Source organism: Varroa jacobsoni, unplaced genomic scaffold (genome assembly GCF_002532875.2).
Source record: "Varroa jacobsoni isolate VJ856 unplaced genomic scaffold, vjacob_1.0 scaffold_694, whole genome shotgun sequence".
NCBI classification, from domain to species: Eukaryota; Metazoa; Arthropoda; class Arachnida; order Mesostigmata; family Varroidae; genus Varroa; species Varroa jacobsoni.
The window spans coordinates 282,632-309,194 of NW_019213596.1; the positions used below are offsets into that span (position 1 = coordinate 282,632).

The following is a 26,563-nucleotide window of genomic DNA, read 5'->3' on the forward strand; positions in this document are numbered from 1 at the left end:
CGATAGATAGATAGATAGATAGATAGATAGATCGATAGATAGATAGATAGATAGATAGATAGATAGATAGATAGATAGATGCAAAATTGGTCATAAAAAGAAAGGTAAAAATGTCCTTTTAATCCGTTTCGTTTGATATTGCAGAGAGTATAATTTGGAACTGGTCAAGGTACGCAATTGTAATCGTCTCGTGCACGCAATACCTAGCGATATGTAAATCGCTAATAGGGTGACGCAATACAACATATAGGAAATTGGATGTGGTTTATAACAATATCCGATGAAAAACAGTAGTTCTAATACTTTACTATTAAACTCATCATCTTTGTCAGTTTACGTATCTTTTGATATCGATGAGAGAACATCTAGTAATTTTTGCATTGTTATCACTTTTCATTGTTTGAACCCATCCCACCTACTCAACTGATTGGTACCACAGCTGGACTTAAATTGGCCCCTAGCAAAACAGGGACCTTTTGTGGTGGTCGTCCACAAACTCTGCGAAATGCTCGTTAAGGAAATAAGGGGTGACAGCCACGCTGCCTCGATTTGCAAACAATTGGATGTAAGTAAGGGTTAGTTTCCATGCCGCGAATTCAGAATAAACTTGGACAACTAGGTATTTACTCGCGGTTCAAAGTTTCCGATTTCGTGGGTTTGTGGTGAGGAGATTGGTGGGTATTTGACATCGTCGATGAGTTTTTGGATTGCTAAAGAAAAAATGGGACAACACACCGGAAATTGTTATTAAATATTCTTGCTGTTTACTTCCTCCAGGAACTCAGTTCGTCAAATCCACGTATGGTCATCCTAGACCCATTGTCTTCAGTCCGCGCGATACTCGATCGGAATAATCAGTACCAGACGGTGAAATCCGCGCTCGATCAGCTAGAGGAAAATATCTCAGTGCCTCCATTTGTCCGACTAGATGCAGCCGAGCCCGATGTCAACATTCATCGTGTTCAAGAAAGCGGTCTCAAGTTTCCACTAGGTGCGCTTTTTTCTATGAGTAAAAATGAGTAAAAAAGTTCTGTAATTATCTTCTTCGTACAGTTATGGTCGACGCACTACTGTATACGATTAAATGGGAAAAAAATAATTACTTATATGTAAGATTATCTGCTTTCCCGCTACGAAGTAGTGGTAGCTGGCTCCAGAGTGTGTAGAATCATAAGCTACATATTCAACAAGCTTTAGACTAAGGACCTTGAATTTTATTGTTTCAGTTTGTAAGCCAATCGTGGCACAAGGGACTGAAGCTCATATAATGCAGCTTATTTTTAACGAATGCGGGTTAAGAAAACTAAACTCGTTTCCTTGCATCGTGCAACAGTTTGTGCCTCATGGATCCGTTTTATATAAGGTACCAAACGACATATATCTAAAAAATCTAATTTTATAATTGATGCCTGTCCAACAGAAATGCTCCGGTGCTATTGGGAAAATCAAACGACCTTCATCGTTGACAGCTTAATGTCATACGAGGCTAACGTTACGGTATCATTCCAGGTATTCGTTGTAGGTCCAACATTCAGCGTGATTAAACGACCCTCGTTTAAAAATATCATAACATCATCTAAGGAGGATCTTATCGAATTTCACTCACATGACATATCGAAGCCCGATGCATCATCGCCACTAATTGACGTAAGTCATGCGTTCCTGTGCGAATCGGCGTGTTAGTCGCTCGCTTAGTCCCGCGAGATTTATTATAACCGATGCTACGTTTTTCGTAAACTGTTAAATAGAAATATGCACAGCTAGACTAAATCAACATCTCTAACCTGTGCATCTACATCTGTGAAAGGCCGCTAAGTTAATACCCACTATACGGATGTCGTCCGCGCAATAGAGGCAGGTTCCAGCCGTTACTCTAAGTGTAAGAAAAAATTATTGCTAAAAGCAAATGCGTACATGGACAATTGCAAATATGAAATACCTGCTCGACTAGTCTGCTATTTATTGTGACAAAATCTTATTGTTAGCTGGGAACTTTGTATTAATATAGCTTAACCGTTTTATGAGATTTTCATGCATGGAAACTACGTCACATATTTTCGCTATATTTGGTTTCGTCTCGCAGCGAGAAGCATGGCACCGACCAGACAAACGGGGTGATTCTCTCGGATTTTCGGGACGTCTGGCTCGAGCTGTTGAAGCCGTTCGACAGTCAACAAAACAAACGCTCTGCGGGATCGATGTCATTGTCGAAGAGCAGACTGGTCGTTTGTACGTCATCGACGTGAACAACTTTCCCGGCTACTCTGGTATGGAGAATTTCATGTCGGAGTTTACCCGACTGATTACAGCATCGGCCGCACGCGCTGCGAATTCGCCACCAGCAAGGGCAACAGAGGTTAGTTCCGCAACGCCCACAAATGGTTTGGGGGCGGACATATAAAAACACACGACTGGACAAACAGTTAGGCCTGTCATGAGATCACCGTTTTTTCGGTTAGCCAATCGGTTGCGGTTGTTTAAAAAAATCAAACCGCTAAAAGCAGAAACGTCTTTGCGTTGCATTTTTACACTTTGGGACAGACGCTTTACGAGGAAAGAATTGATAATGTGGAAAAATAGAAGAAACATACGAATCTCACCGAAATTAAATTTACTTACATCATACATACAATGTGATAAGTGCAGGCGAACGATTTAAATATTTGAGGATATACTATCTAGTTGAGAATTAATAAATTGCGTAGGCGCAGAAAAGATGCGCATAGAAGATAATGCTAACTTATTGGTTGGGGGATATGTAATAACATAGAGGAAGAAAACAAGCAAGCTATTCAGAAGCGGTATTTTCTTTTTCCCCACATTATCATAGTGTTGTTTCACCATGACAACGATGTAAAGCTTAATAATTAAATGCCTTTCACAAAACGGCAGGCAGTGGATTTTTGCTAATTACTTGTTATTTACAAGACATCGTGCAGCAATAAGCAGGGCCGCCGATAGAGTTTACATTTCGAAATAGTTCTCGTTGTTTTTCGTTCACGTTCTGTTCCGGTGCCATTGCAGTATAGCAAGGGTTCATACACGAAGGTTCATACGAGGGGCATTCCTTGCAGAAACTGCGTTGTTTCACTAGCCAAACTTTGAAACAAATGCGCAAATTTCTGATGGACAAATAACCGAACAAAGCATTCAGAATATTCAAATATCGTTAAGCTTGTCTATTGCAAAACATAAATAGCCACGTTCAAGACTGTTACGCAGAATGCAAAGCTTCGATTGCCTAGAGTGACAGGCTACGATTTTAGTGAACGCAACATGCACCTGAAATTACTCTACACGTGACATAAATATACACACGACTAATATATTAGAGCAATAGCAGTTGAGAACGGAAAAGCATCAAGTTCGGTGCTGAGTTTACACCGTGCCCTAGTCAATGCATTATAGTAATCATAACAATAATTTACCGAAGCTCGGTCACCGCTAAAACCTGTCATTTATAGTGCTTCACATTTCCGACATCAAAAAAAAAAATACGGAACACTTCTCAGGATAGAAAGCAACAATATCCAAATGAATTCCAAATAGACTTCGCATTGAACAAGGTCGAATTGCAGCTGCGACATCAGTTGCTCAAAAAATATTTTAGTGACTACTTATAGTAGCAACGTAAACAGGCTGTGCAAATTAATACAAAAGAACGCGTGCCAAATAAACAGTTGTTCAAGTTCTTCTTTTCTACAAAAAATAAAAGGCATTTCTTTTTTCATTCACAAAGAAGAGAACAAAAAAGTAGACTTCATTGTGTAAGCAGTATTAAGTGTCGCAACAACTGAACTGTTTGTTTTATGGAAAGATTCTATCGACTCATTTTCTTTACGTAAACGTAGCAGGCATAAAATCATCCGCCATTCTACCAGCAAAAAACCAATTCTCTCTAGAACAAAACAGAAAACTCGTCATAGTGAAAATATCCGAGTTTTCCGAATTTCATCGAATATCAACGATTATGTAATATGTTGACGCAGGACGAACTCTTACCGATACTGTTTACCCAAAGCTGTTTACCCAAAATCAAAGGTTTCTATGTAGCTTCGACAAATCTAAAGAAGATTTTTGGGAGCTTAACTGTATAAACCTCAACAATTTATAGTTAAAGAATTTGAAGATCGGAAGTGGACCCAAAAAGTAACACATGAGACCTCTTATACGGTCGTTATGAAAAGCAAAATATCAATTGCCAGTCAAGTTAGCCAGAAAGCTATAACAGTTGGTCACCTTTTTATTCTTATTTATTATATTATTTATTAAACAGTTCTTTTTATTGGCCGTTTTAATCCATTGGATTTTAAGACCTTCAACTTGCCATCATCTTGACCTTAGTTTCGCTGAAATTTTTCGTATGCAACGTACTTGAGCAACATTAAGGAATATATTATATATTGCTAGACGGACTAGCGGATTTTCTGAGAATAACAAGTGAGTGGTTTAGGTCCTAAATCGAAAGTGATCGCGCAGATTGATAGTTGTATTGAAGAAACACGACTGTTAGTAATGGTATTTTTAGCACACATAAAAATTCCGCTGGAATAACTGTATGTAAAAACAATTATATCTTATTTATTTTATGTTTTTTAAATTTTTTTATAACGTTTAAAGTATGTTTAGAAAAAAATTTTTAAATTTAAAACTTTTTTATTTTCGTTTTTTTCTCTTTTTTTCTGAAGAAAGGATTTACATACCTTTATTATTAATTAACTTTTGCAAAGTTAATTTCAGCGATCATTACTGAGCAACTACAGAAGTGAATAGACAATTTAACAAAATCACATTTTCGTTTTTTATTACAGCGAATACCGTATACGCCAACCTGTATACAAGAGTATAAGACTGTTCATTAAAAATAGGTGTGTTTATAACAACAAAGGGACAGCAACAGTCAACACTTCTTTCGACTCCATTCTGTATTTTTCTCTTTCGCTTACAATGTTGTTACTAGTATCAACTATCTATTTGTTTACCCATCGATACTGGACATATATATATATATATATCCAGTATCGATATATATATAAATAGTTGGAACTCTGTCTACTTCTAATAGTTCAAGATTTTCTTATCTCAACGAAACAGTATTGATTCTTAGAATACTGTGACATACACAAACGTTTTTCCTCCTTGCGGTGCAAGTCTATTTTTCATAGTTTCAGTTTGATCATTCGAAGTTATCCTTCCCCCCTCGAGCATCCCACAACAACTATTTATTAGACATACCACGAACGGACAAACCTATTCAGCTATTTAGTTTACTTTCTCCAATAGATACCCATATACTACTTCAATATAGATTTGTGTGCGACTCCGATCACTCTAGGGCAGAACACAGTATGAAATTTGAGGTTACACCGTCAACTTGCCTGATCATCGACACGGGTAATTTATGACGAATGAGCAACAGCTTTAGGGAGAAGCAGAGGTTACAGCTCATTATATTTCCAACGTATGTTGCACATATGACGCGCTTGTATCTAGCGGACTGCACACACCTACACAGAACTGCAGTTAGTCGATATGTAAACGATGTTGTAAGATAACTGTATTGCTAATAGTATTCCAGTTCCGCATTTAAGAGTTTCTACTTTGTTTTTTTTCACCTTTGACCCCTTTTTTGGGTCGTCGTTACTATTAACTACACGTCTTTTTAGTTTGTACTTTCTCTTTCATGTACAAGTTACTTTGTGGGGAAAGCGAATTAACTGAACATGTGTTCAGAGAGAGAGAACCTAATAAAATAATACACTTTTGATAGACCCCACGGGCCTTACACAAGGACGGCTGTCACCTTCTGCTATTCTCAAAGCCGCGCAAATAAAACAATGCGTTTTATTAGTCGAACACACTCATTTAATTATCGAATGAAATATATCAATTAGTCTAGTTCGTTATTTTGTAGCCTCACCTACAACTCCGCCTTACCTATTTTGCGCGCAGTTAATGAAAAATATTTTTCTTATTTTGTTGGAGCACATAGCACATTGAAAACACATACTTAGGTAAAATCAATAAATGAATAATAATTCTAAGCGCAAAAACCTGCTAGAGAGACATGACCCTTTCCGCTTTCACAAGAGTGCACTTGAAAATTAATCTACAATCAAAATATAGGTTAAAAAAATGTCTCGAGTTTTTTTCTATAGGAAATGTATAGATAATTTGTACGGACGCTGTACGATCGCAGCCCAGGAGCAAAAATCCCTATTTGCGCATCTTTCTATAGCTTCTTTTCTACGAATAGAGTTCCACTTAAAATTGCAGGAGGCATGCTTAATTCAATATTTCACTATAGTTAACTATCTGCCCCGTTCTTGATGATGTATTTATTCATGTCTTTTTCACTATCTTCGCAAATCCAAGCTAAACGACCAATCGCTCAATAAGCCACAATACGGAAAAAACCATTTCATTAAAATCGCTTAGCGATTTAAAGAGAAAAAAAATCGTTGTGGTGGGGAGACGAAATGATAAGTTTTTTTCATAAAAGATGTTTCCGAGCAGTTTAAATTATTGAGATGTGGAAACCTGGCCCACTACAGGGTTTTTCCTGTCTATATAATTAAACCATTAAAGGTGGCAACACAAGTGTTTGCTTTACCGGTAATAGCAACCTACAGGTACGAGTTTTTTTAACAATCAAGCTTTCCCCATCGGTTTTGATGAAAGCCTCTCCTTCTACGCTAATATGCTAGCATGCGCCGTACTGAAAGCCCAGCAGTCTCACGGCGGCGAGCACAAGCCCTGTCGCAGAACATGTTCTGGGCTGAAAGTAAGCACCTTGCTTTTGGACCACACATGTTACTCACTAATTACTAAATAAGAGTTTCTTCATCTTATTTACTGAAAACATAATCTACCATTAAATATTTTACGACCGGTGTTTGTCTGCTAGTATTTACGCATAGTATGATGGGGATACGAGCAGATCGGTAATTATACCCAACTGCTCTTCGCTGAATTTGTCTTTATGATTGCGCCAATTGTCGTGATGGGTCCGCTTGAAGTCTGATAATGTCTTCCTAATCGTTGACTGTAAGAATCACCACACCGATTGAATTATAAAATTGTTTCATAATAACGATATTAAGTGGGTTCATATGATATTGTAATAACTAATGTCGTTCTTATTTTTAGCAAGCATTATTATTATTCCATTTGTATTAGAACCAAAACTATTTCTAATCGCGTAAGCTAAACGGTCAACAGGGGCAACGACAAATACTAACCGCTATTGGTTGTGGGGCATTCGCGTGCTCGGCAAGTGTGCAGATGACATCGGGCATAAAGTCCGGGACGTCGTAAGGATATGCATTGACCATAGCGCACAATTCTAAGGCGCAGGCATGGTAATTAATAATGAGCTCTGAATCATTTTCAACACGGGCGTTTTTCGTTTCCACGGTTTTCTCATCTGCAAAACAGGGTGACGACAATATGTTGATTCGATGACTAACCGCTATTGCCTCATCTTACGGGAATACCATGGCATTCATTAGGCTTCAGAAATTCGGTGTATATATGTATATTTACATATCCGAAAATCTAAAAGATTTTTGATGCTGAAGTAGTTCTTTTGCACAAGATTTCCATGAGTGCTTACCCTCGTTTCTTCCTTACAGTAAAGAAAAACCCCTTTTTAACAAACGTTACGAGATATCAACCGATCTCTTACTCAAAGTATTAGATATTGCCGTTCCAAATGATCTTTTCAGGAGACTTACCTAAACCACTCGACAAATTTGACAATTTTACCTTTGACGGAAGCTCACCTAAGTTTCCTTCTTGTGTAACGTCGTTTTTCGATGCAGTATGTTTCACTTCTAGAAGAGCACGACGTGCTGCTCGACGATCACGAAGTTGGCGCGAAGTTTTGTTTAATTTCCGCTTAGTTTTGTTGAGCATTTCATCGGTGACGGCGATGAGTCCGCAGTGGATCAGGCCAGATAGGGCCTGTTGAGCGGCTGTGCGAACCTCAACTCGCTGGTCAGCGATCACCCTGAATAGCAGACGAGTTTGAAGAACGACGATTATTGACGGTCGCGTATTAATTGACTTACGCATATGTAAAAAAACACCTAGTAAGATCCTACCAGTGTACAAATGAAGGCTGACCATATACTTCGGATCTTCGAATTTGCTAAACTGTTTGCACTCATCCGTTGAAACCCTTAACAAATTACCAAGTTTGCAGACTTGTATGTAGACCTGACCTAGTAGATTCTGAAGCCAACAGAGGTCTATTCAGTCACACGTTTTACCTATTCACTTACTTAAAGATGATGTCCTTGATGTCTTGCATTAATTTGGGATCGGCGCTAACCGAAAACAGATTGCTGTAAGTCACGAACAGAAGCAGCGATACGACGAAAGTACGCACCTATTTTTGGTTTAGGGCCGAAAGAAAGAAAGCAATATCTAGTTAAACAATTAAAGCTATGTATTGGTGGAACCACATTGACCGTAGTAGGCCACGTAAAAGCCTTCTAGTGTCTCTATATAACAAGATCACATCTAATTTAAACAATCTGGATATTGAAATTAGTACTACTATCACGATAGGATGTGCCTAGAAATTAACTATTGCTTTACTATGTATAAGACAACGATAGCTTATTCTATAGAAATAAAGTTAATTCAGTTTTGACATGGACAAACTTTGTTTTCACCTACCTTCCAAAAAGGTTCATTTAGACTGGCTTGCACAGCTTCGATGACAAGGTGAAGCGTTTGATTTGACAATAGCTCATAGCCAAGGAGTGCTACTAGAATGCCACAATCTTTTTGAAGCTCCTCGTTGCTGGTATCCGCAATAAGCCGGCATGCCGTTGGAATCAACATCAGGGCTTCTCGTGGAAGGACACATGCGTATGATTGGACACAATGCGACGCTTGCCATTTAAGCACTGCCTCACCGAAAGAATGGCAAAACATGATTACAGCCCAAAAAATTGACGAAAATGGTTACTTAATACAATATATAGATTTAGGTTATTTCAGATCTCTAGCTAATCAATGACTAGATATCACACGACAGAATCAAACTCACGTGTTTGGAAGAGTCTCTTGGCCGCCTCCTTTTCCTGTTCGTGATTGTCGAGTTTGAGCATTTCGAGCGAACTCAGCACCTTCGTCTCAAAGTCGATGCTTTTCGGCGCTAGCACGAAGTGGTCTTCGTTATCAAATTTTGTCATCATACCATCGTTAATACGTACGTCGAACGCGAAAATGTTCGCCAACAAGTGAGCCATACGTTCGCGGACGTTGAGGTATGGGTGTGCCAAATTTGGAATTATTTCTTCCAGCAGACGATGGTCGATTTCCTGCACTCGCCATCGCATTTGTACCAATCCACCAAGAAGCGTGTACATACGGCTAGCCTGAATAAACGAGCTGCCCTCGAATAAGTTTTTGGTAATCACCTCAAAGAACCAATAGAACTTGTTGCAATCCCGCGCCTCAAGCATTGTCGCCACGCAAGCGCCCCAGTCTGCCATTGTCTCTGGTAAAATGTTTGCTGTACCCTCTTCAAATAACGGCACAACGAGCCTGGCCAGATTTTGGTTTCTCTCGAAATTCCAGTGTTTAGCTCCGCGTACCATTCCTGCAAGAATTTCGAGGGCACATCTTTGTTCTGATTCCTGTTTGCTTTCTTTGAGATACTTGTTCAAGTACCCTTCAAAGTTGCCAATGAACGCGTCGCCATAATTACGAAACAGTCCTTTAAAAAAGCCCACCCGTTTGCCCTCGAATTTATCCCGGCCTTTGTTCTCTTCAATGGCTAAATAGAAAATAAATTGCTTAACGAACTCGGGGTCGGCGAAGTGTGTGAATATAACCTGTTCTACAGGATTCATCTGCTCGGGCTTAGGAATTGGCCATTGTTCTTTGTCCGGCGCATACAGTTCGACTTCATCCTTCAGGCCACTGTAACCGACATAGGGTTTGTGTATGAAAATGGCCTTGTCCCAGCGCTCTTGCGTATCAGGATAGTTGGCTGAGTTAAGCTGCAGAAATAAATTGAATGGTCGATTTTTGCGGCCTTCCAGGCACTTTGCAAATGCCGGGTTGAGCGGAATTTTGGCGTTCACCTCTTCGATAGTTTCGCGCTTTATCTTAACTTTAAGCATTTTCCTTTTCTGTTGATAAAGGATTCCGGTAAGGATATCAATACAGATTTTACGCGTACGCAAGTGTTCCGATATCAGATGATCCGTGATCATCTGAACAGTTTCCTCTTTGAAGGAAAGATCGTGCCGTAATAACATCTTGAGCATAACCAATCCGAGATAGTGATGTCGCCAGTGTCTGAAAGTATTTGCAAATTATACGCAATTCTAAAGCAGCAATTGAACTTGACTACGCCTAATTCTAAGGTGTTTATTATACACGAGCAGTATTACTAATACCGATAATGATCGAAGACTTACAGCTTTCCGCTGCCAACCAGTTTGGTGAGATCGACAACGAGTTTATCATAAACTGCCTCATTTGCTTCTCCATTCATTATTAGATTCTCTAGGTTTAGCTCAGAGGTTTTAGGTGTATCATCAGGTTTGATCTCAGAGGTCTCCATAAGTGTCCCTGCTAGAGCGCGTGCCCGCCTTGCTATCTGCACTGGTACCTTGGTAACCATCGGGTAGGTTTCCATGTACTTGACAACCTGGAAACAAACCAAAAAGCATTAATGAGCACAGTAGAGAAAATCACCAAATTAAAGTGTCGGCCGAATGATGAAATAAGTACAAACCACTGACAAAGTGTAATCTGTTTGAAACATCGCAAACGCAACACAATAAGATCTTTAGACGCTCTAGCAGACGTATGTCTTAACGTACCTGGTCCTGAAGACGACTAATCAACGTGATGATAGACGGTTTTTCTGAATGCTGAGCACTCACAAGTGATGGCCACAGCTTGGCCATAGCGTTCCAGTTGTTTGTCGTTAGAATGTTGTGGTCTTTGTTGCCTAATAGAGTGTAGAGTATACCCTTATACTGGTCATGGCTTATCGAGGGGCTGACAAGTAAAGAGCATACGTCATCAAGCACGAACCGATAACTGCGCGAGAAAACCGTGAAAAAGGCGTCTAGAACATCCTGCGCCTGAATTCGCACCTAAAAAATCAAAATTACATTTGACCAACGCCCTAAATGCTATTTTCCTAAAGTTACACGTGATTGGTCTAAAATATTTTCATTAATGTGTTATTAAAAGTCTATTGAGAACAAAATCTACGCCGTAGTAGGTATATCCATCGAATAGAGAGTTTTAGGGTGAGGTTTCGCTGTAAAGATAAAGCTCCCATAACAGGGGCTGATTTATATCTTTCTATATCTAGAGGCATTATATTTTGCAGGTACAGATGTAATATTCATTTATGCAATCATGATATTTCACAAAACTGTAGCGTTGGCGTTAATACAATACACGTTGAGTTAGTAAGCGCGTATCGTCTATACATGTCACAAGGCCCTGAGTTCATATCTTTGATATTCTAGCTAGGGAGCACATGACTCGGCGATCATAGCCCGTAACTCACAGTTGTGTTCCCCAAAATAAAAATAATGATAATAATATTTATATTTATATTAATAAGAAGCAGTCAGCTAAGAACGATACTGACGTTAAGGCACTGATGACAACATACCTGAGAATAATGTGAAATGGCCAATTTGAACAAAATCTGCATTGCCCGTTTGTGGTTGTTGGTAAATTGTTGACACACCTGCATCAGCCTTAGCTCATGCTGTAGTTGAGCGCGGTCTTTAATTAATGCATAATAACACGGAACAGTCAAACATCAGCGAAACACACTTGCGAGCAAATTGTGTACAACTGGAACCTACTAATACATTTGCCATATTTCTCTATTTAATCAAGGATCGTTTAGAAAAGCTTTTTTTTTTGACGCTTGCGTCCAGCGTATGTACAAAGATGTGAACACGCAAGCTGTTGTTATAGTAGAGATTAAAGTAAAGACACTTACCGACGATAACAGAACGGGTATGCTTTAGCGAGCTCTCGACAAGTCGAAGATCAAACATCTGTTTGGCTAACTTGTAGCCCTTATAGCGGACCTCGAACTCGGGTTTGGTCACGCCAAAATAGAACGCCACTGAGCTGATAATGCGACAGATGAAGATGAACGACTTAATATCGTCCTCGTAAATCGTTGACACCGTTAACACCACTCGTTCAATGTCGTTCTGGTGGGGGGGGGGGGGGTAGAAGTCATACGTGAGAAAAACTACTAGGAAATTACTAACTGATTGTACGAACGCTATATATTCATCATACTAACCAGAATACTTTCGCGGAGCGTTTCGGAAAAGATTTTCTTCCCTGTGTTCTGGACACGATTGCAAAATATAGAGGTATTTGTTTGGAGCACATTGATTCCCTCTCCTCTCAGAGGAGGTAAGCATGAGCCGAGCCCCTGAAGTGTATCCCAGATGACGGTAAGTGACCTTTGCACTTCCTCTTTGGTCATCGAGTTCTTTTGCGGATCGTCACACCAACGTCGAAGTCGATCGATCTCAGGTTGACTACATGCCTCGAATAGTTCTTTAGCGCAGTTGATGTCTTCATCTGAGGGTGTGTGCCACTTAATCTGAATGCTCGTCATGTCCTCACTTGCACCCCAATGTGGAATTGGTAGATTCTCAGCGGTTATGACAGATGGTCTTGGGGTAACTCGATAGAAATATGGGTACACGGCCACCAGAGCCCTAAATGTGTGACGCAGTATGAGTCCTGAGTCGAGGTAGCCTGTACGCGAATTCAGCCTAAGGCCACGACGAATAACTTTAATTATCAGCAGCATATGAGGCCGAATTCCGTCTCCGTTACAGCGCACAACCTCGGATAACAGCGTGAGTGAAAACTGAAGTTCGTTGTCCACTTTTTCTTCCTGCAAAACCTCATCTGGCTCAAGCAGGATCAACGCCCGCTTAGCAAAACGTATCAGGAACGTCTCTAATCCTAACTGAGGATTAGCGGAAACTGCGCATCGCACCATAGTTGCAACCTGCTTACCCGGCACCCGACTCAGAATCTTATTATCGATCAGTCCAGTCAACTTATCAAGCGCCGATCGATAGATTGCCGGCGAGCACTGGTTGAAGACTGCTGAAAATGTTGACGCGAGTCCCACATCGAGGATGCTGTCATCTAACGAGCTCGTCTGGCTTTCCCGATGTTGATTGTCGGCGGCGTTATTGTCGATTAGTGCCATGCACCTCGAGATTAGCTCGAGAACAAAGTCCTCGAAAGCGGCTGTTGTCAGACAAACCTCCTGAAGTGACGGGTCCACATCATCGGCTACGCTGCTACAGTCCACCAGGGGCACTACAGCTACGAGAGTGGAAATGAGTTGGAATGTGACCGTTGTTTTGCGGTTATCATTAGGATCGATGCCAGGTAGACAGGCCATAAGAAGGCCAGGAATATCTATAGGCACACCCATTTTGGTGTGATTAAGGACTAATAGGCGTGATACGAATGCCATCGAGACAAGCGTCGCTGTTAATCGGTGCGGTTCGGATACGTTGTAAAGAGCATCGTTGAGTTTCTCAAGAAGAGAAGGCACTACGGCCTCGGGTCGAAGCCAGGCGATTGCCTGGAGTGATGTGCATCCATGAGTGTAATGCATCTTCAAAAACATCGCCATAAGCCCGATCGGTCGGATGGTTTTCACGAACGCATCGATGTCGCTCTCGGTAAGTTTCTTGCTGTCAGGGATCTCGTGACACCAGGTCTTCGTCTTCCTGCGTTCTTGCCACACTCGGTCGAGAAAGCCATCAGTAAGCTTGGCTAGGAACTTCGTTAGTCGTAAAGTCCATCTGCCAGAATTACTAGGATGATAAAATGATTCGATGGTTTTAAACAACAATTCTAAATGCAGCTGCGTTGATGACCCGCCCCCGAGGCATGCCACAATCCATCGTGTAAATTGAGCAATCTCGCACTGGCTTGAAGGCGAGCTCCGCGATACCTTAAGACTACCATTCCCGTACGGCAGATTGAACGATCGAAGTAGTCGTGTGAATATGTCAGGCACGTACGGTTCCCAGTCGATATATCCAATGTTGTCTTCTGCAAGTCGAGCGAACAGCCCGACAAGTATTGTTTCTGTTCCACCTCTGCGGTCAAGACGCCACAAGGTTACGAACCGCTCGAACCAAAGTTTCCAACCTTTGTCAAAATGTTCAGGCGGCAACGTCGTTGGTAGGAACAACTGAAGACGCCGAACTAAGGTATCCCGGAAGTCGTCATACGGACACATGTCAACGAGCCACTCGTCCAACATTTCTTTAGTAGCTGACAAATGGAAATAAGGCCGACATGATCGTATCAATGTGTTTAGCTGGGACTCGAGCGTCTGCGGGCACTGGATTAGACCATGATACTCGAAAGACCTGTTGAGGCAACGTTCGGTCAGCTGAAACAGTGGACGCCATTCGATGGTCAAGTCACTTGGGGTCAGCAAATGCTTCTTTCTGTAAAATTACAAATTGTATCTTTTTTAATTTTATTATAGATTATGATTATTACATAGATCATGATTACCTCTGTATAACATTCTGTGTTGAACAAATACAGTACTGAAACATCAATTTAGGGAAAGCATCTATCGTAAATAACAAAAGGGATTCAATCGCATAGTTTTTAGCAATTCTCGGGCAATGAGACCCTTTGGACAAGATGCAGACATACATATACATTTATATCAAGGCAGCTGTTGTAGGTGAGTAATGTTCGCTGTCTGAAATGCATTTTGAAAAGAACAATTCAAGAGGTTTGCAAACGATCTAGTAGCTGTACTGTTTCTACTGCTGTTAATTTGTGCGTTCGTTGCACTCACGTACAGACGACCGCGGCAACTTCGAATATACACCTTAGAATTCATTGTAGGCTTTTATCATATACACGAAAAAGAAATTGTCAAAACGTTCATCTTACGACAGGTACGTTTTACTCCTGTGCCACATTCACTCAAGAACCACTACATCAACCAAGGACAATAACCACCCATGGCGAGGCTCTGAATACCCAAAAGCGTTCGTAACATAATCTTGTTTATAAAAAGATAAAAAAAATGCTCATTTATTAGTTCACGTCTCTAATGACGATTAGAACTCATTTTGGGTCACTTTGGTTTAGCGTAGCGTGTTTCACATCACTTTAACAACGGTGCATGTATAGTGTACGTAGTTCCTCAAGACACGGTGTTTCTAAAAATAGTTCACAGTGCATAACATCGAATTCAATTTTCATGTGCTTTAATTGATTACCCCGCACATTAGAACAAACAAATCCACAAAAGCCTATCCCTGTTGTCGACCTCAATAAAGCTAACGGGTTTCTTTCATAAATGCAATTCGTATATTCCTGTTTGTGTATCATATCAATTAGGATTCGATGAGTAGCAATATGCAACTAGACCTGCATCACGCTTTAACGAGCCCTTCGAGGGACTGAGTGACGCCAGTGTGTTGGCGCTGAGGATTTAAAAGTGCCGCTTAGTTCAGAAAGTGTGGTTCAAGGCCTTATCATTCAAATTTTGCTGAGGCCAAGATTTAGCAGCAGATTGCATTGGCTAAAATAGTCGTTCGATTATTACCTTTTCGTTACCATAAGTAGCACCAGCTGTGTGGATGCTTTTCAAACTGTCAGCAAGAAACGCAAAGCGCCGAGCAACTATACTGAAATAAGGAAAACAATGTGGTACAAGCAATTGGCAAAAAGACCACTACGGGTCTAGAGCATGCCGGCATGCCTTGCCTAAGCTCAGTACTGGATAGATGACGTTGAACCGTTGCCCGCTGCCTATTCACTCTCATTTGACGCGAGAATTTGTCATAAAGGCGCTGCTTACGCTCTCTAACGATGTGGCTGCTATTACAACGCATGTTGTCAAGGTCTGGCCTTCATCACCGGATTCTTCCTGACACTGTCTCATACCAGCCAATGCCTTTCAAGCTATTTTCCTGGACAGGTGATAAAGATTCCCTGTTTGGCCACATTGTGGTCAAGAGTTTGTCTTAGTAAAATAGTTTAAATGTAAACGTATTTTTGCTAGATTCGTGGACGACAACCTGCGTAGTGTAGCCAACAGTCGGTATCCGACTGAGTTCGGCTAAACGAGTGACTGAACACGGGTTCAAGATCAAGACAGAGCTCAAGGAAGAAAACAACGCAGAAACGTAGGACATTGGCATGGCGCAGCAGCGGGTACTGGTGTGGAAAGAGCCGTCGTCACCAGTGACTCACTAACTGCTAGTTGCTTCGAGAGACAAAGCGATAGCCAGCAGCTTAACAACGAGACATCACCCAGACCTTCTAGCGAAGTAGACTACGGTCAACAAAGCTAAGACCCTTTTTGCCTCCTTTCTTATATATATATATGCACATTTTGAAGAGTGCAGGCAGTGACATGTTATGTCAGATTATAGAGTAATCTTGGCATGTCATGAGAATTGCGTAGTTGATGTTGAGGATAATGGGGGACGAAAAAAAGTTGAGTCTTCTTTTATGTCTTATGAGTGCTTTATTCGCAAGAAATTATTGGCTTAGATATCACATATTTACATAATTTAAACTTTATAATCTAAATTTAATAAAAAAAATGCGAATAGGAGTATGAGTTATAGAGGGAGATTACCTTACACTAAAAAACAAAGTCTTTAATTACGCATAGTGCTCCAGATATGATTGATAAATGCATGAGGACACAGTGTTATACTTGACAGAACAAGTGTCGTTGTTAATCAATGAGTAAGCACACAAATTCAATTAAAAAAAAATATACGATAAGTAGGCAAGCATCTCGGCTTGCGCCTTTTTTTTGTTGACGGTCCTGTGTCAAGGTTCACCGAGCAGATCGCTGGCACACTTTTCGACAGTTCGGAGACCTTCTCATTTGCATATGGGCGACCTGCTAGCGGCAGCGGTAGACTTACCAGCTGGTTAAAATATGTCGGTTGGCCGGATAAACTAAAAGCTGGTTAGTTCGTATGATTTTTTTGAAGAAAATAGCTACAGTAGGAGACATTACAAACTTGTTCCTGTATAACGACAATTGTTAGATAAGAAAGAACAAAGGCTAAGTCCTACCCCGGAATTTTTCGATTGCAGGCATTTTGTACTATATTGTCTTATATTTTTTGGAGTTATGCTAACCCATCCCTCGGGTTGTTCTCACAGTGAAATTGTGGCCTGTTGCCGAAATATACTCTGTCATCCAAGAAGCTCAGCCGTAGCAATGTAAACTTCTCTTTGAGTCAGTCAGCAGAATGCGCTTGGAATGGGGAAGCTTCTAATTTCTTCCCATAAATTTCTGAGACCCAGCGGTCATTGCCACGCAATACAAGGCTGGAGTTGAAAAATGTTACCCGCTCATTTGGTTTGGTTTTCAAATTCGACTTTTCTCTGCCTGGCTAGGACTAATGATACGATGTTCACGATGTTGCTTTCACGATATCGGTTTAGCAGTTCTATTGAAAACAATATTAGGAAGTGCATAGGATCAATGATAAAGCTTTAAAGCGGTACACCCTTATACTACTCAAGCTGCTACAAATTTTCCGTATGACTAGATTTCATTGCCGCCCTTCCTGTACCGCCGCATCAACGAAATAAAAATGGCCCCTGTGAGTTCACTTACAATCGGCAACAGCAGTGGCCGTATACTTTGTACTCGGCGCCATTTAGTGTCCTCCCTATGCGGGCTCTCTACGAGCAACCTTCTCTTCCTGGTTGACGTAAATAGAAGTCATTAAATTTCTGCCTTATCCCTTAATCTAGACCCGCAGAAGACCTTCAGCCAAATACTGATCAACGTGAGACGCAGCCCGCATGTAAATCGACGTAGTTTTGATTAAGTGTTAGTTGGCGTGTCTCCAATTTCTTTACCATGACCATTTCGCTACTGGTTGCCGCTGTTTGCAACCTCAGTCTTATAAATCACACTACAGGTAGCTATTCCTTTTTATATATGTACTAAAAGAAACTAAAGAAGCTAAAGACACTGGAGAAGGGAGAGCTGATATGCACAAGGCATGACGACGAATATTTTATTTTGTGCTCGTGCAAAAGCCTAATAACCATCTTTACTCAAAAAGGGACTTCGAAACTGAACATTTGCATTTGCAGAAAATCATATGGTATGCCTTGCGCGGATTTTTGATCCTATTAATAAAAAAAAATCGGCTAATTCCTTTCAGCACCAATTAAAAAAGGACCGCTTCGCGGGCCCCATACTTTTTAGCGACAGCTTTTTTTTGGAAAGCACTCCGAAAACCAGTAAGTTCAAAAATACTTTATGTACCTATTAGTCAACTCGTTTGAGTCGATTCGTTTGAATCTATTGTAATTTTGTAAAATCTAAAGAAGTGCAGTACCATCCGTAAGTATAATGAAACAAAATTTTCGATTCTTTTCATGCCATTTCGATTAGGTAATATCCTAATGTCAGGTTGAAAATAAATTATATCCAGCCCGATTTGACAGACTTACCTTAGCAGGCGACAGATAGCCGACGACACCTTTTGGACAGTTCCGAGATCAAGATCTGGCAGAAGCACGATATCGATGAGCAAATGTATTAGTTCTACATGGTCTTCCTTGCTGAAGAGAAAGCCGTGAAGGCCTATGAAACTGCAGTCAATCACACAGAACCAAAACCACGAACCGCAACGCGTTATCGTTTGACGAAACTTAAGGGAATAATATGTACGTGATTCTTATAGTTGCGACCTTGGAGCTGTTAATAAATTAGCAGATATCTAAGTCTAACAGATGGATCTACTTTTTGGTAAAGTTCCATACATGGGTGTATTGTAGCAATTAAATTGGATACGATTCAGCTAGTGTGTGCGACATACGTTACAAATTCGTTTCAACTTAAATACATTCGGATTGCGCGAGGTTTTCTTTAGAATGGTAGATTTTATAAATACGGTAAATTTGAATGTGACTTGAACCCGACCCGCTTCACCCAACTTTCATTATCTTCGTCCAAACAACATATCCGTATGAACTCTTAAATAGAGAAAAACCATTTAAAAAAATGCATCCCATTTCGAAACTAATCAGATATGGTATCGCTGCTATGGTGTCTCGAAAACTTATTAACAAGTAAAGTTTTTCTGGTTTATTTCAATCTAAACCTGAGACGCCTTGATTCAAGCTTCATGCGATTGAAAAGCAAAACTATCTTCACAAGGTAAGAGTGGAATAAAAAGGATATTTAGTATCGAACGTTCTATGTTTAGCAAAGATCAGCTTGCTTATCAGCTTAAATATCAGACTCAAAAAGTCTTGTGATTATTAACTAAGTAAAGATATAGTACTGCCAACCTGCTATATATATAGTATTCGGCGCTGTATAAGTGGTGTATTTTGCTAAAAATCAAACAATCCAGAAATGGCCTCGATTCCAATTTACATGAAAAATAAGCTGTTATTGAAACGACTACTATTCTTTTTAATTCGGAGACAGAATCGATATTTTCGTTAACGTGCCTTGATTTTCTTGTTAGACAGCTTGCCTGTGAGCATTGCCAGTGTGTTTAATCACCAAAGGGTTACAGTTAGGGCATCGCTCCTGACATCTTAACATACCCGGCACTACTTTGTGGGTTGTCTCACTTTGACGTCATAATACTTCACAAATAGTATCACCAACAATCAGCATAAATCCAAGGTGGGATATTTAAAAAAAAAAAAAGAAATGAGAATCAGCCATCGACATAAAACAAAGAGCTTTAATAATCATGGCATCAAGCAACACTTAGAAAAAATGCTGTTAATGTGTTTTAGTTAGGCCTTAGAGGGCCATCTCTAGAAGAATTAATTTCACCTGGTATACACAAATAGCGGGCATATCGATATTCATGTGTCATGCCAGCCAACGCAGTTTCATATGGGCAACAAGCTAAGGTAATAACAGGGCTCTGTGATAGTTTGTTCCTCTTGATAACTATATTGTATGGTATAAATACTTTTTAACGAGGAAATCATCATCATTCGTCATGTTCCTCTTCCGTTGCCAGGTGGTATTGACGCAAACATTTATTAGCACAGCTTAGCTAGAGATCTGTTATTGCAGCTATTATTTCGAATCACGAAATCCTTTGTTCGGGCCCTCGTCACTGGTATAAAACCACAAAAATCTGTTTCATAGACCTCCGGTTACAATTTCACCACGAAACCGTTTAGAGCCGATTGCTCTGAACCTACCCATAATAGTCAATTTTTACATTTGGCTCAACCTGGACGACACTAATTTTTGTTTCACACCTACAGCTGGCATAATTTTTCCTATTCGATATTATGGGTTATACAGTGCCTCACAAAACCTGCAGACAACACTTGGCTAGCATTTCAACCTGTAAATCAACCCCTATGATCCGCTCTATCTTATAGACAGGTCTAAAAAGCTTTATGAGTTCGCTGCGATAAGCAAAAATACACTATGGTATTTTGTGTCAGGGTAATTTGATTTGTAATGTAGTTCTCCGAATTCAGTTAATAGTTATCTTATAAAACCAGATTTTTACCAGAGTCAAAAACCGTGTTTTTCTTAAACTAACGCATGCCTCCCACTGTCATATTTATGTTACAAAAAACATCACGACAAGCTTTGTATTCCGATATCCGTCCTTGTCCTGATAGCTACGGATTTCCACATCAATCTCCTAAAAAGCAATCTGTGTTGTTATTATCTTTCTTTTAACCAACCAATAACAATACTGTAAGCACATCCGGCTTGGAGTATTGCCCTATGTTTTACCTATGATTATCTCTACATTCTACCGTACCAGCCTTCCTTTCCAACGACTTCACCTTCTATTCCCTATAAAAATAAATGCTTTAGAATGCAGCAACTACACTAATATAAACAGGCCTACAGCCGTCGAATTATTGTACCAGAACTAGCCGACAAGTAGTTAGAGGAAGTAATGGCGTTTGTAGTTGTGCCAATCAGACAGCCTCCTTTGTTCGTCATTTGTGTCTTCGTTTGCGCCCATCATGTCCCGTAATGTCTACGGCCACTAGAGCTGGAGTAGCCGGAGCAACGGCGGTGAAACTAGCCGCAGCAGCTGCTACAACAGCGGGGATGACAAAGCACTTTAACTTTGGTGCATCGATGGTAACATCCGGATTGGTTCGAATCAAGAGCTCATCATCCTGCTTAATGTACATATATGCGCATATGGTATAATACCTTTTCTAAAACTAAATGTTTTTGTTTTTTATAGACGTTGTCATAGGCAGTCGCCACGGTTCGCCAACAACCATAAAAATCCACCTAATAATCCGTGGAGTTGAAAACAAGCACAGGCTAACTAGCGTGAATTTTACACGAGCCATGAACAAAAACACAGGAAATTCTGCCAATAAAACTGCCACCAATATTTTTTTTCTATTGGATAAAAACTATCATTTAGTTATTAGAGATGGATTTACTATGTTGCATTAAAATAAAGCCTTATTCTCAGGCCCACATATGTTTGCTAACGGTGCCCGTATATTTTCTCCGTATTGTAACAAATGCATTGATTTACAATTATTCAGTCGCAATTGATCGTACAGTAAAACCGTAGGTTATCTCGTTACAACTTTTTATATTGATTGTCCGCTCTGCTATATTATATTGAATTTCTCTATTTCGGCTTAAGTGCTTGGTTAGCCAGTTGTTACTCAAGTCTCATTGCTCTTACGTAGGTACTTACCTCTGCAGATGAAATAGCCAGCTAACTAGGCCGGGTCGAATTTCGGCAGACGAAAGACATTCCGCAATCTTTGACTTGATTTCGGCGAACAGTTTGCTTGCCTCCTGATCCAACTGGTCTGCGTATGGTAACAGCGCATTGTATTTGTTGCATCGGCGGGGCGGATCGTCATCGTCGGATGACAGGATCATATTTTTTTAACAGCCAGATGAATATCTAATAGTAACAACAATTATGTAGATTACACCGATTCGTACTAGTCTTGTGTGACTATTACCACTATAATAATAAGGGTTTAGTCTGACGATGCTTTCAAGATCAACAAATATCAAAAGTGAACATCACTGATAACTAGAAAACAGCTTTGCTGTGGCACTACTGCAAATAGCTGCAGTAAAAAAGTGATCGTGGCAATATCCCTAAAACAACTGCGCGAAAATAAATCTTCCTGATGATATCTCGTCCATCGAGTATGTTGTTGTAGTCTCCTTTCTCTCGCGTCGATCTTTCTATGAAGAAAAAACCATTATGACACGCGATACACCTCGTTCTAATCTCATCCAACAAACCACAGTAATCATATATGACACTAGCTCTGTTCCACTATGGGCCCTGCTGCTACTGCAGCTGGTTTCTCAACCAGCCTGTGTGACAGAGCAGAGATGATCTGAGAAAGCCGTTGGCGAACACAACCGATGACTGGCATAGGAATATACGGTGGTACGTCAAAACAGTTCACGCTTTCATAGACGTAAAAGGCATTCTCCGTTAGTTGGAGTGCCAGTAGCTGTGGGACAGCATTCGATTATACCGCACACACCACCGCAGGAATGCTTGCCTCTACTATTGGAGAAAGATATAATCAATAGCTATATCAGTCACAAAGAGCGATAGTAACTACGGCTGATCAGCCTTCGACCGAATGGGATACACTTCAGACCACAGAGACCCTCGCTGTGGCGACCTCTCCACCGCTAAAATAGCGACGATTCAGACACCTGGCAACCCCTTGCCACCGGGACATCTCATGACGATTTCGCTTGATATAACGACCCTTTCTTCACTAATTAGCTAAAATTTGACGGAATGATAACGAAGGTTAAAAAAATGAACGGATTTTTTCGTCGGTATGAAATCGAAATGATAGTTTGCCTCGAATCTAAAGAACAGCTGCATAACAGTTTAGCGGGCGAGCAGAGTATTATGGGTGGTAATGATTTCGTCTGCGATGCATGAATAAGTCGGTAAGTGCGTGATTTTGCAGTTTTCTTCATTCCCCAAGTTATGAGACGTAGAAGCATGTTAATCCTATGATAGATTGTCGAACAAGAAGTCAGACTTAATTCGAGAAAGATTCGGGGTTCTTCTGTGTGATAGTTTCAATTGGACTAAATCGTGGGCCTGGCAACAACAATGGATTAATGTTCGGATGTGCGCACCGACAGAAAGTTCAGTAAATTTAAATCAGATGCGACTTATCAAGTGTATTCATTTATAGTGTAGTTTTACAAAGCGGAAAAATAATTTGATATTCAAAAAGAATATTATTCGTGTATCAAGGCCCGGCTAAAAGGTACATTTTCTGTATTAAAACTAGAATTCAATAAACAGCTGAGAGACAACTGATAATAATAAAGACCCATACGTCTTTATAAACCGACACAGAAATCAGCTCAAAGAATCAATATTTAATTTTTTTTAATTAATATTTTTGAATTTGTTTGCTCTCTCCAAGCCCACTCTTCCTATGACCTCTAATAAACAAACTAAAACTGCGGGCTGTTCAATATAGATGCGGATTACGTGAAAAACCTTCGGCGACAACACTGAAAATATAAATTAGTTTGAGGATGTAGAATATTTTAAAATCACCATTTTGTGAATCTTTTTCAACTGCTTTGTTTATAATTAGAAATTAGCAGACAACTTTCAATATAAATTGATTCCAGCTACTTGTGAACACATATATATGCTAGGTAGACCGGTCTCCATTAGTGACTCAAACAAACAATCTCAAAGATGTCCCTAAAATAACCTAACCTAAGCAGCCGTACTGCAATGCCTCTTTAGTACTTTTGTGTTTTATACAGTGGGCACATCCAGTCGTTTTAACATCACGAAATGAATCGCGTGCTTTCAAACGTACTAAGCGAGACGAAACTTGTAGCCGTATTTATGACAAAAATGGATTGCAAATCCATTTTGGCCAATAGATAATCACATCAAACTCCAGAGCTATTCGAATGGCGACATCGTATTATGAACCTTTTTCTCAGACCAATAATGGCACAGGTATCGATCTGTAAGCCAACCTGCTCCAAAGTACGCTTAAAAACAATGAATAATTTCATACATACAAATTTTTTCATCTGTTCATTGAAGCACTGACGGTATGTGGAGTAAATGTATAAAAAAAATTATATTCTTCGCACTAGTTTTGAGTATTTTTTAGAAGTTTACGTTTGGTGCTTAAATCGTTGGGCATTGCTCCAAGCGACTGGCCGTTTATATCACAAAACGGTGTCTTTATGCTCGGATCCGAACCTAAACCATCATGTCAAGTTTAATTGAAAAATATAGAACCACTGCATTATCACGATGAAGTTGTGCTTAAAAGCTTAGGAGTTTGTCTTACATTCGCGAATGTTTTACAAATTTTTGATTATGAGGTTGTTTCGTATTTCTATAATTCCTGCTAACTCACGAGATAGCTTCGCATTTCGTTTTAGGAATAGCTTCGCATCTCGTTTTAGGAATGCTGCGTTCATTAGTAACACGCGTCTTGAGTGTTGTCTCACGGCAGTCCCAAGAATGTATCCGGGATACTGCTTCCAGTCCGATGCCTACCCCGCAAATCCCGATTGTTCAACAAATCCGACACAGGTAAATTTCGATCGAGGTAGATCGACTAGAACTAATTTATTCAACAATTCTTAGTGATATTAGTTATTACTTATAGGATGTGAAGGATAAAACGACCAAACTAAAGTTGTAATGTAGCTGCTTTTACTCCATGCTACTGGCTTGTTTGTAAATGGTTCTTTTTTTCGACATGGTTTTTCGACACAACTGACCAAGCCTCACGGAGTCCGTCTTCCAATGATTCTTAACTATACAAAGCCTTGACCATAAATTGCACGAACGATTTGTTTACGCAGGTACTTTGTTCGGGTGCCAGGTCCTTTAAATGACGGCCTAATTCCTGATAAAGTCTTAGAGTCCATGCACAAAGCAGGTCCGCCACCAGCAAAACCGAAGCCTCGATGCCCAATCGATCATAAACCGTTCATGAAGGGCGTCGTTATTAAAACAGTGATCAAGAAGCCGAAAAAGCCGAACTCGGCCAACCGAAAATGTGTTCTTGTTAGGCTGTCAAATGGCCGCGAGGCAACCGCATATATCCCTGGCGTAGGCCACAATCTACAGGAGCATTCAATTGTCCTTGTACGCAAAGGCCGCACACAAGACGTGCCTGGATTGAAACTCAAAGTCGTCCGTGGAGCGTACGACTGCGCCCATGTTGTTCGGAAACCTCAGAGTTAACTGCGCAAAAAAGCGGAGCATGTCTAAGGTGGACATCTAATGAGGTAGTTTGTGCTTCGTTCTTGAAGGAAAGCAATCATTATGTAAAAGAAAAATCATTAAATGGACGATGTTGAATGTAGATATCGAAAATGGGTGTTGAATAGAGGATACGATTTTTGAAAATATGTCGCTGGCAGGTAAGACCGAATTACAGAATGTATGTATAGTATTGTTCTAACGGGGAAATATGGTACTATTTTAAAATGAATAAAAGTACGCCAATTATCATTAAACTCAATATGAGTAACTTCTATTTTTTTTTATTTATACTATTTATTATAATTTGATTATGAATGCTTCCATTATAGACAAATGATGAAATCGTAAGTAGAGACGACATCGTAACGAATAACAAGTTCCGCCTCTGCTACGACATGTCCTTAAAGCAGTGGTACTCAGTGTACGTCGAGCCCCATTATGGAAGCAAAAATAAACATAAATGGTGCATTCAATTAGATCTTCTATAATAAGTCGATGATAAAGCTGCGAATGAAATACATCTTATAGCATTACTTTTTCAATTAAAAGGAAGAGAAGACACGATTTTAGAGAGTAGATCTAAATCTAAAAATCACCTGAAATAACAGCATCTGCGACATAGAAACAATCTAACTTCCCTAGAATAAGTTTGTCATTAATATTGTATATAAAGACCTAGAAATTGCATTATCGTAGGTAACTTCATAATTCACTGAAATACGATTCTCTTGTATCATTGACCCTCAGAAAAGACGTATGTGCTTCTTATTGCTCCACAAGAAAAAAAACTCATTTCTTGTTTTAAACGTATATTAATACTTTTATGTCCTGTTTGCCTTTGATTAAACACGATTAGTATTGCACCTTAAATAGAAGCTACAACAAATTTTAAATTAGTGAAATCAATGATTAGCTGTTATTATTACATGCACAATTCCGCACACGCTGTGCATTACTTAACGCTTTCTATTTTTGACTTGTCATCCAGTTCCAGACTAATACTAAGTACAATGAACGCGCTGTAGTGCGAGAACTGGCGCACTATTTGAACTCTAAAATCGATAAAGCGCTCCTTTAACATGTTGTTTTCGTATCGCGAGAGCTAACAGCGTGTGGCTCGTATTACTTTGCTGTTACAAAGATATATTGCGCGCAGAATAAGAGCATTCAGTTTTATATTAATAACAACCCATTCCTGGCAGAAAAAAAGTCAACGTGAATGTTTAGTGATGAAGTGTTTGCCTACT

The 26,563-nt window shown here is 39.9% G+C and overlaps 3 protein-coding genes across 4 annotated transcripts in view; 2 read left to right on the forward strand and 1 right to left on the reverse strand.

Moving 5' to 3' along the window:
• LOC111262704 (inositol-tetrakisphosphate 1-kinase) overlaps window positions 1-24,591 on the forward strand; it is a 27,688-nt gene extending 3,097 nt beyond the window's left edge. The window contains exons 2-8 of one of the 2 annotated variants that reach the window (XM_086969297.1): window positions 145-169; window positions 440-565; window positions 778-991; window positions 1,227-1,363; window positions 1,510-1,647; window positions 2,084-2,356; window positions 24,482-24,591. In XM_086969297.1, the coding sequence (XP_086825423.1) occupies window positions 145-169; window positions 440-565; window positions 778-991; window positions 1,227-1,363; window positions 1,510-1,647; window positions 2,084-2,356; window positions 24,482-24,487 (919 nt within the window). In that variant the 3' untranslated portion in view covers window positions 24,488-24,591. The remainder of the gene's footprint in view (window positions 1-144; window positions 170-439; window positions 566-777; window positions 992-1,226; window positions 1,364-1,509; window positions 1,648-2,083; window positions 2,357-24,481) is intronic. The other variant, XM_022837173.2, reaches the window with a different exon arrangement.
• On the forward strand, window positions 2,272-25,575 carry tko (30S ribosomal protein S12 technical knockout). The gene is made up of 3 exons (XM_086969298.1): window positions 2,272-2,356; window positions 24,482-24,635; window positions 24,911-25,575. The coding sequence occupies exons 2-3, from the start codon at window positions 24,508-24,510 to the stop codon at window positions 25,293-25,295; spliced, it is 513 nt and encodes a 170-aa protein (XP_086825424.1). The 5' UTR covers window positions 2,272-2,356; window positions 24,482-24,507; the 3' UTR covers window positions 25,296-25,575.
• Window positions 4,778-22,689, reverse strand: LOC111262705 (proteasome activator complex subunit 4A). Its single transcript, XM_022837174.2, has 13 exons — window positions 21,753-22,689; window positions 18,532-18,672; window positions 12,317-14,513; window positions 12,002-12,221; window positions 11,663-11,778; window positions 10,851-11,129; window positions 10,443-10,675; window positions 9,062-10,320; window positions 8,686-8,918; window positions 8,286-8,392; window positions 7,785-8,011; window positions 7,242-7,426; window positions 4,778-7,045 (listed from the first exon to the last, which is right to left on the reverse strand). Exons 1-13 carry the CDS (start codon window positions 21,941-21,943, stop codon window positions 6,911-6,913), a joined length of 5,523 nt encoding a protein of 1,840 aa, XP_022692909.1. The 5' UTR covers window positions 21,944-22,689; the 3' UTR covers window positions 4,778-6,910.
• Window positions 25,576-26,563: the final 988 nt, after the last annotated feature.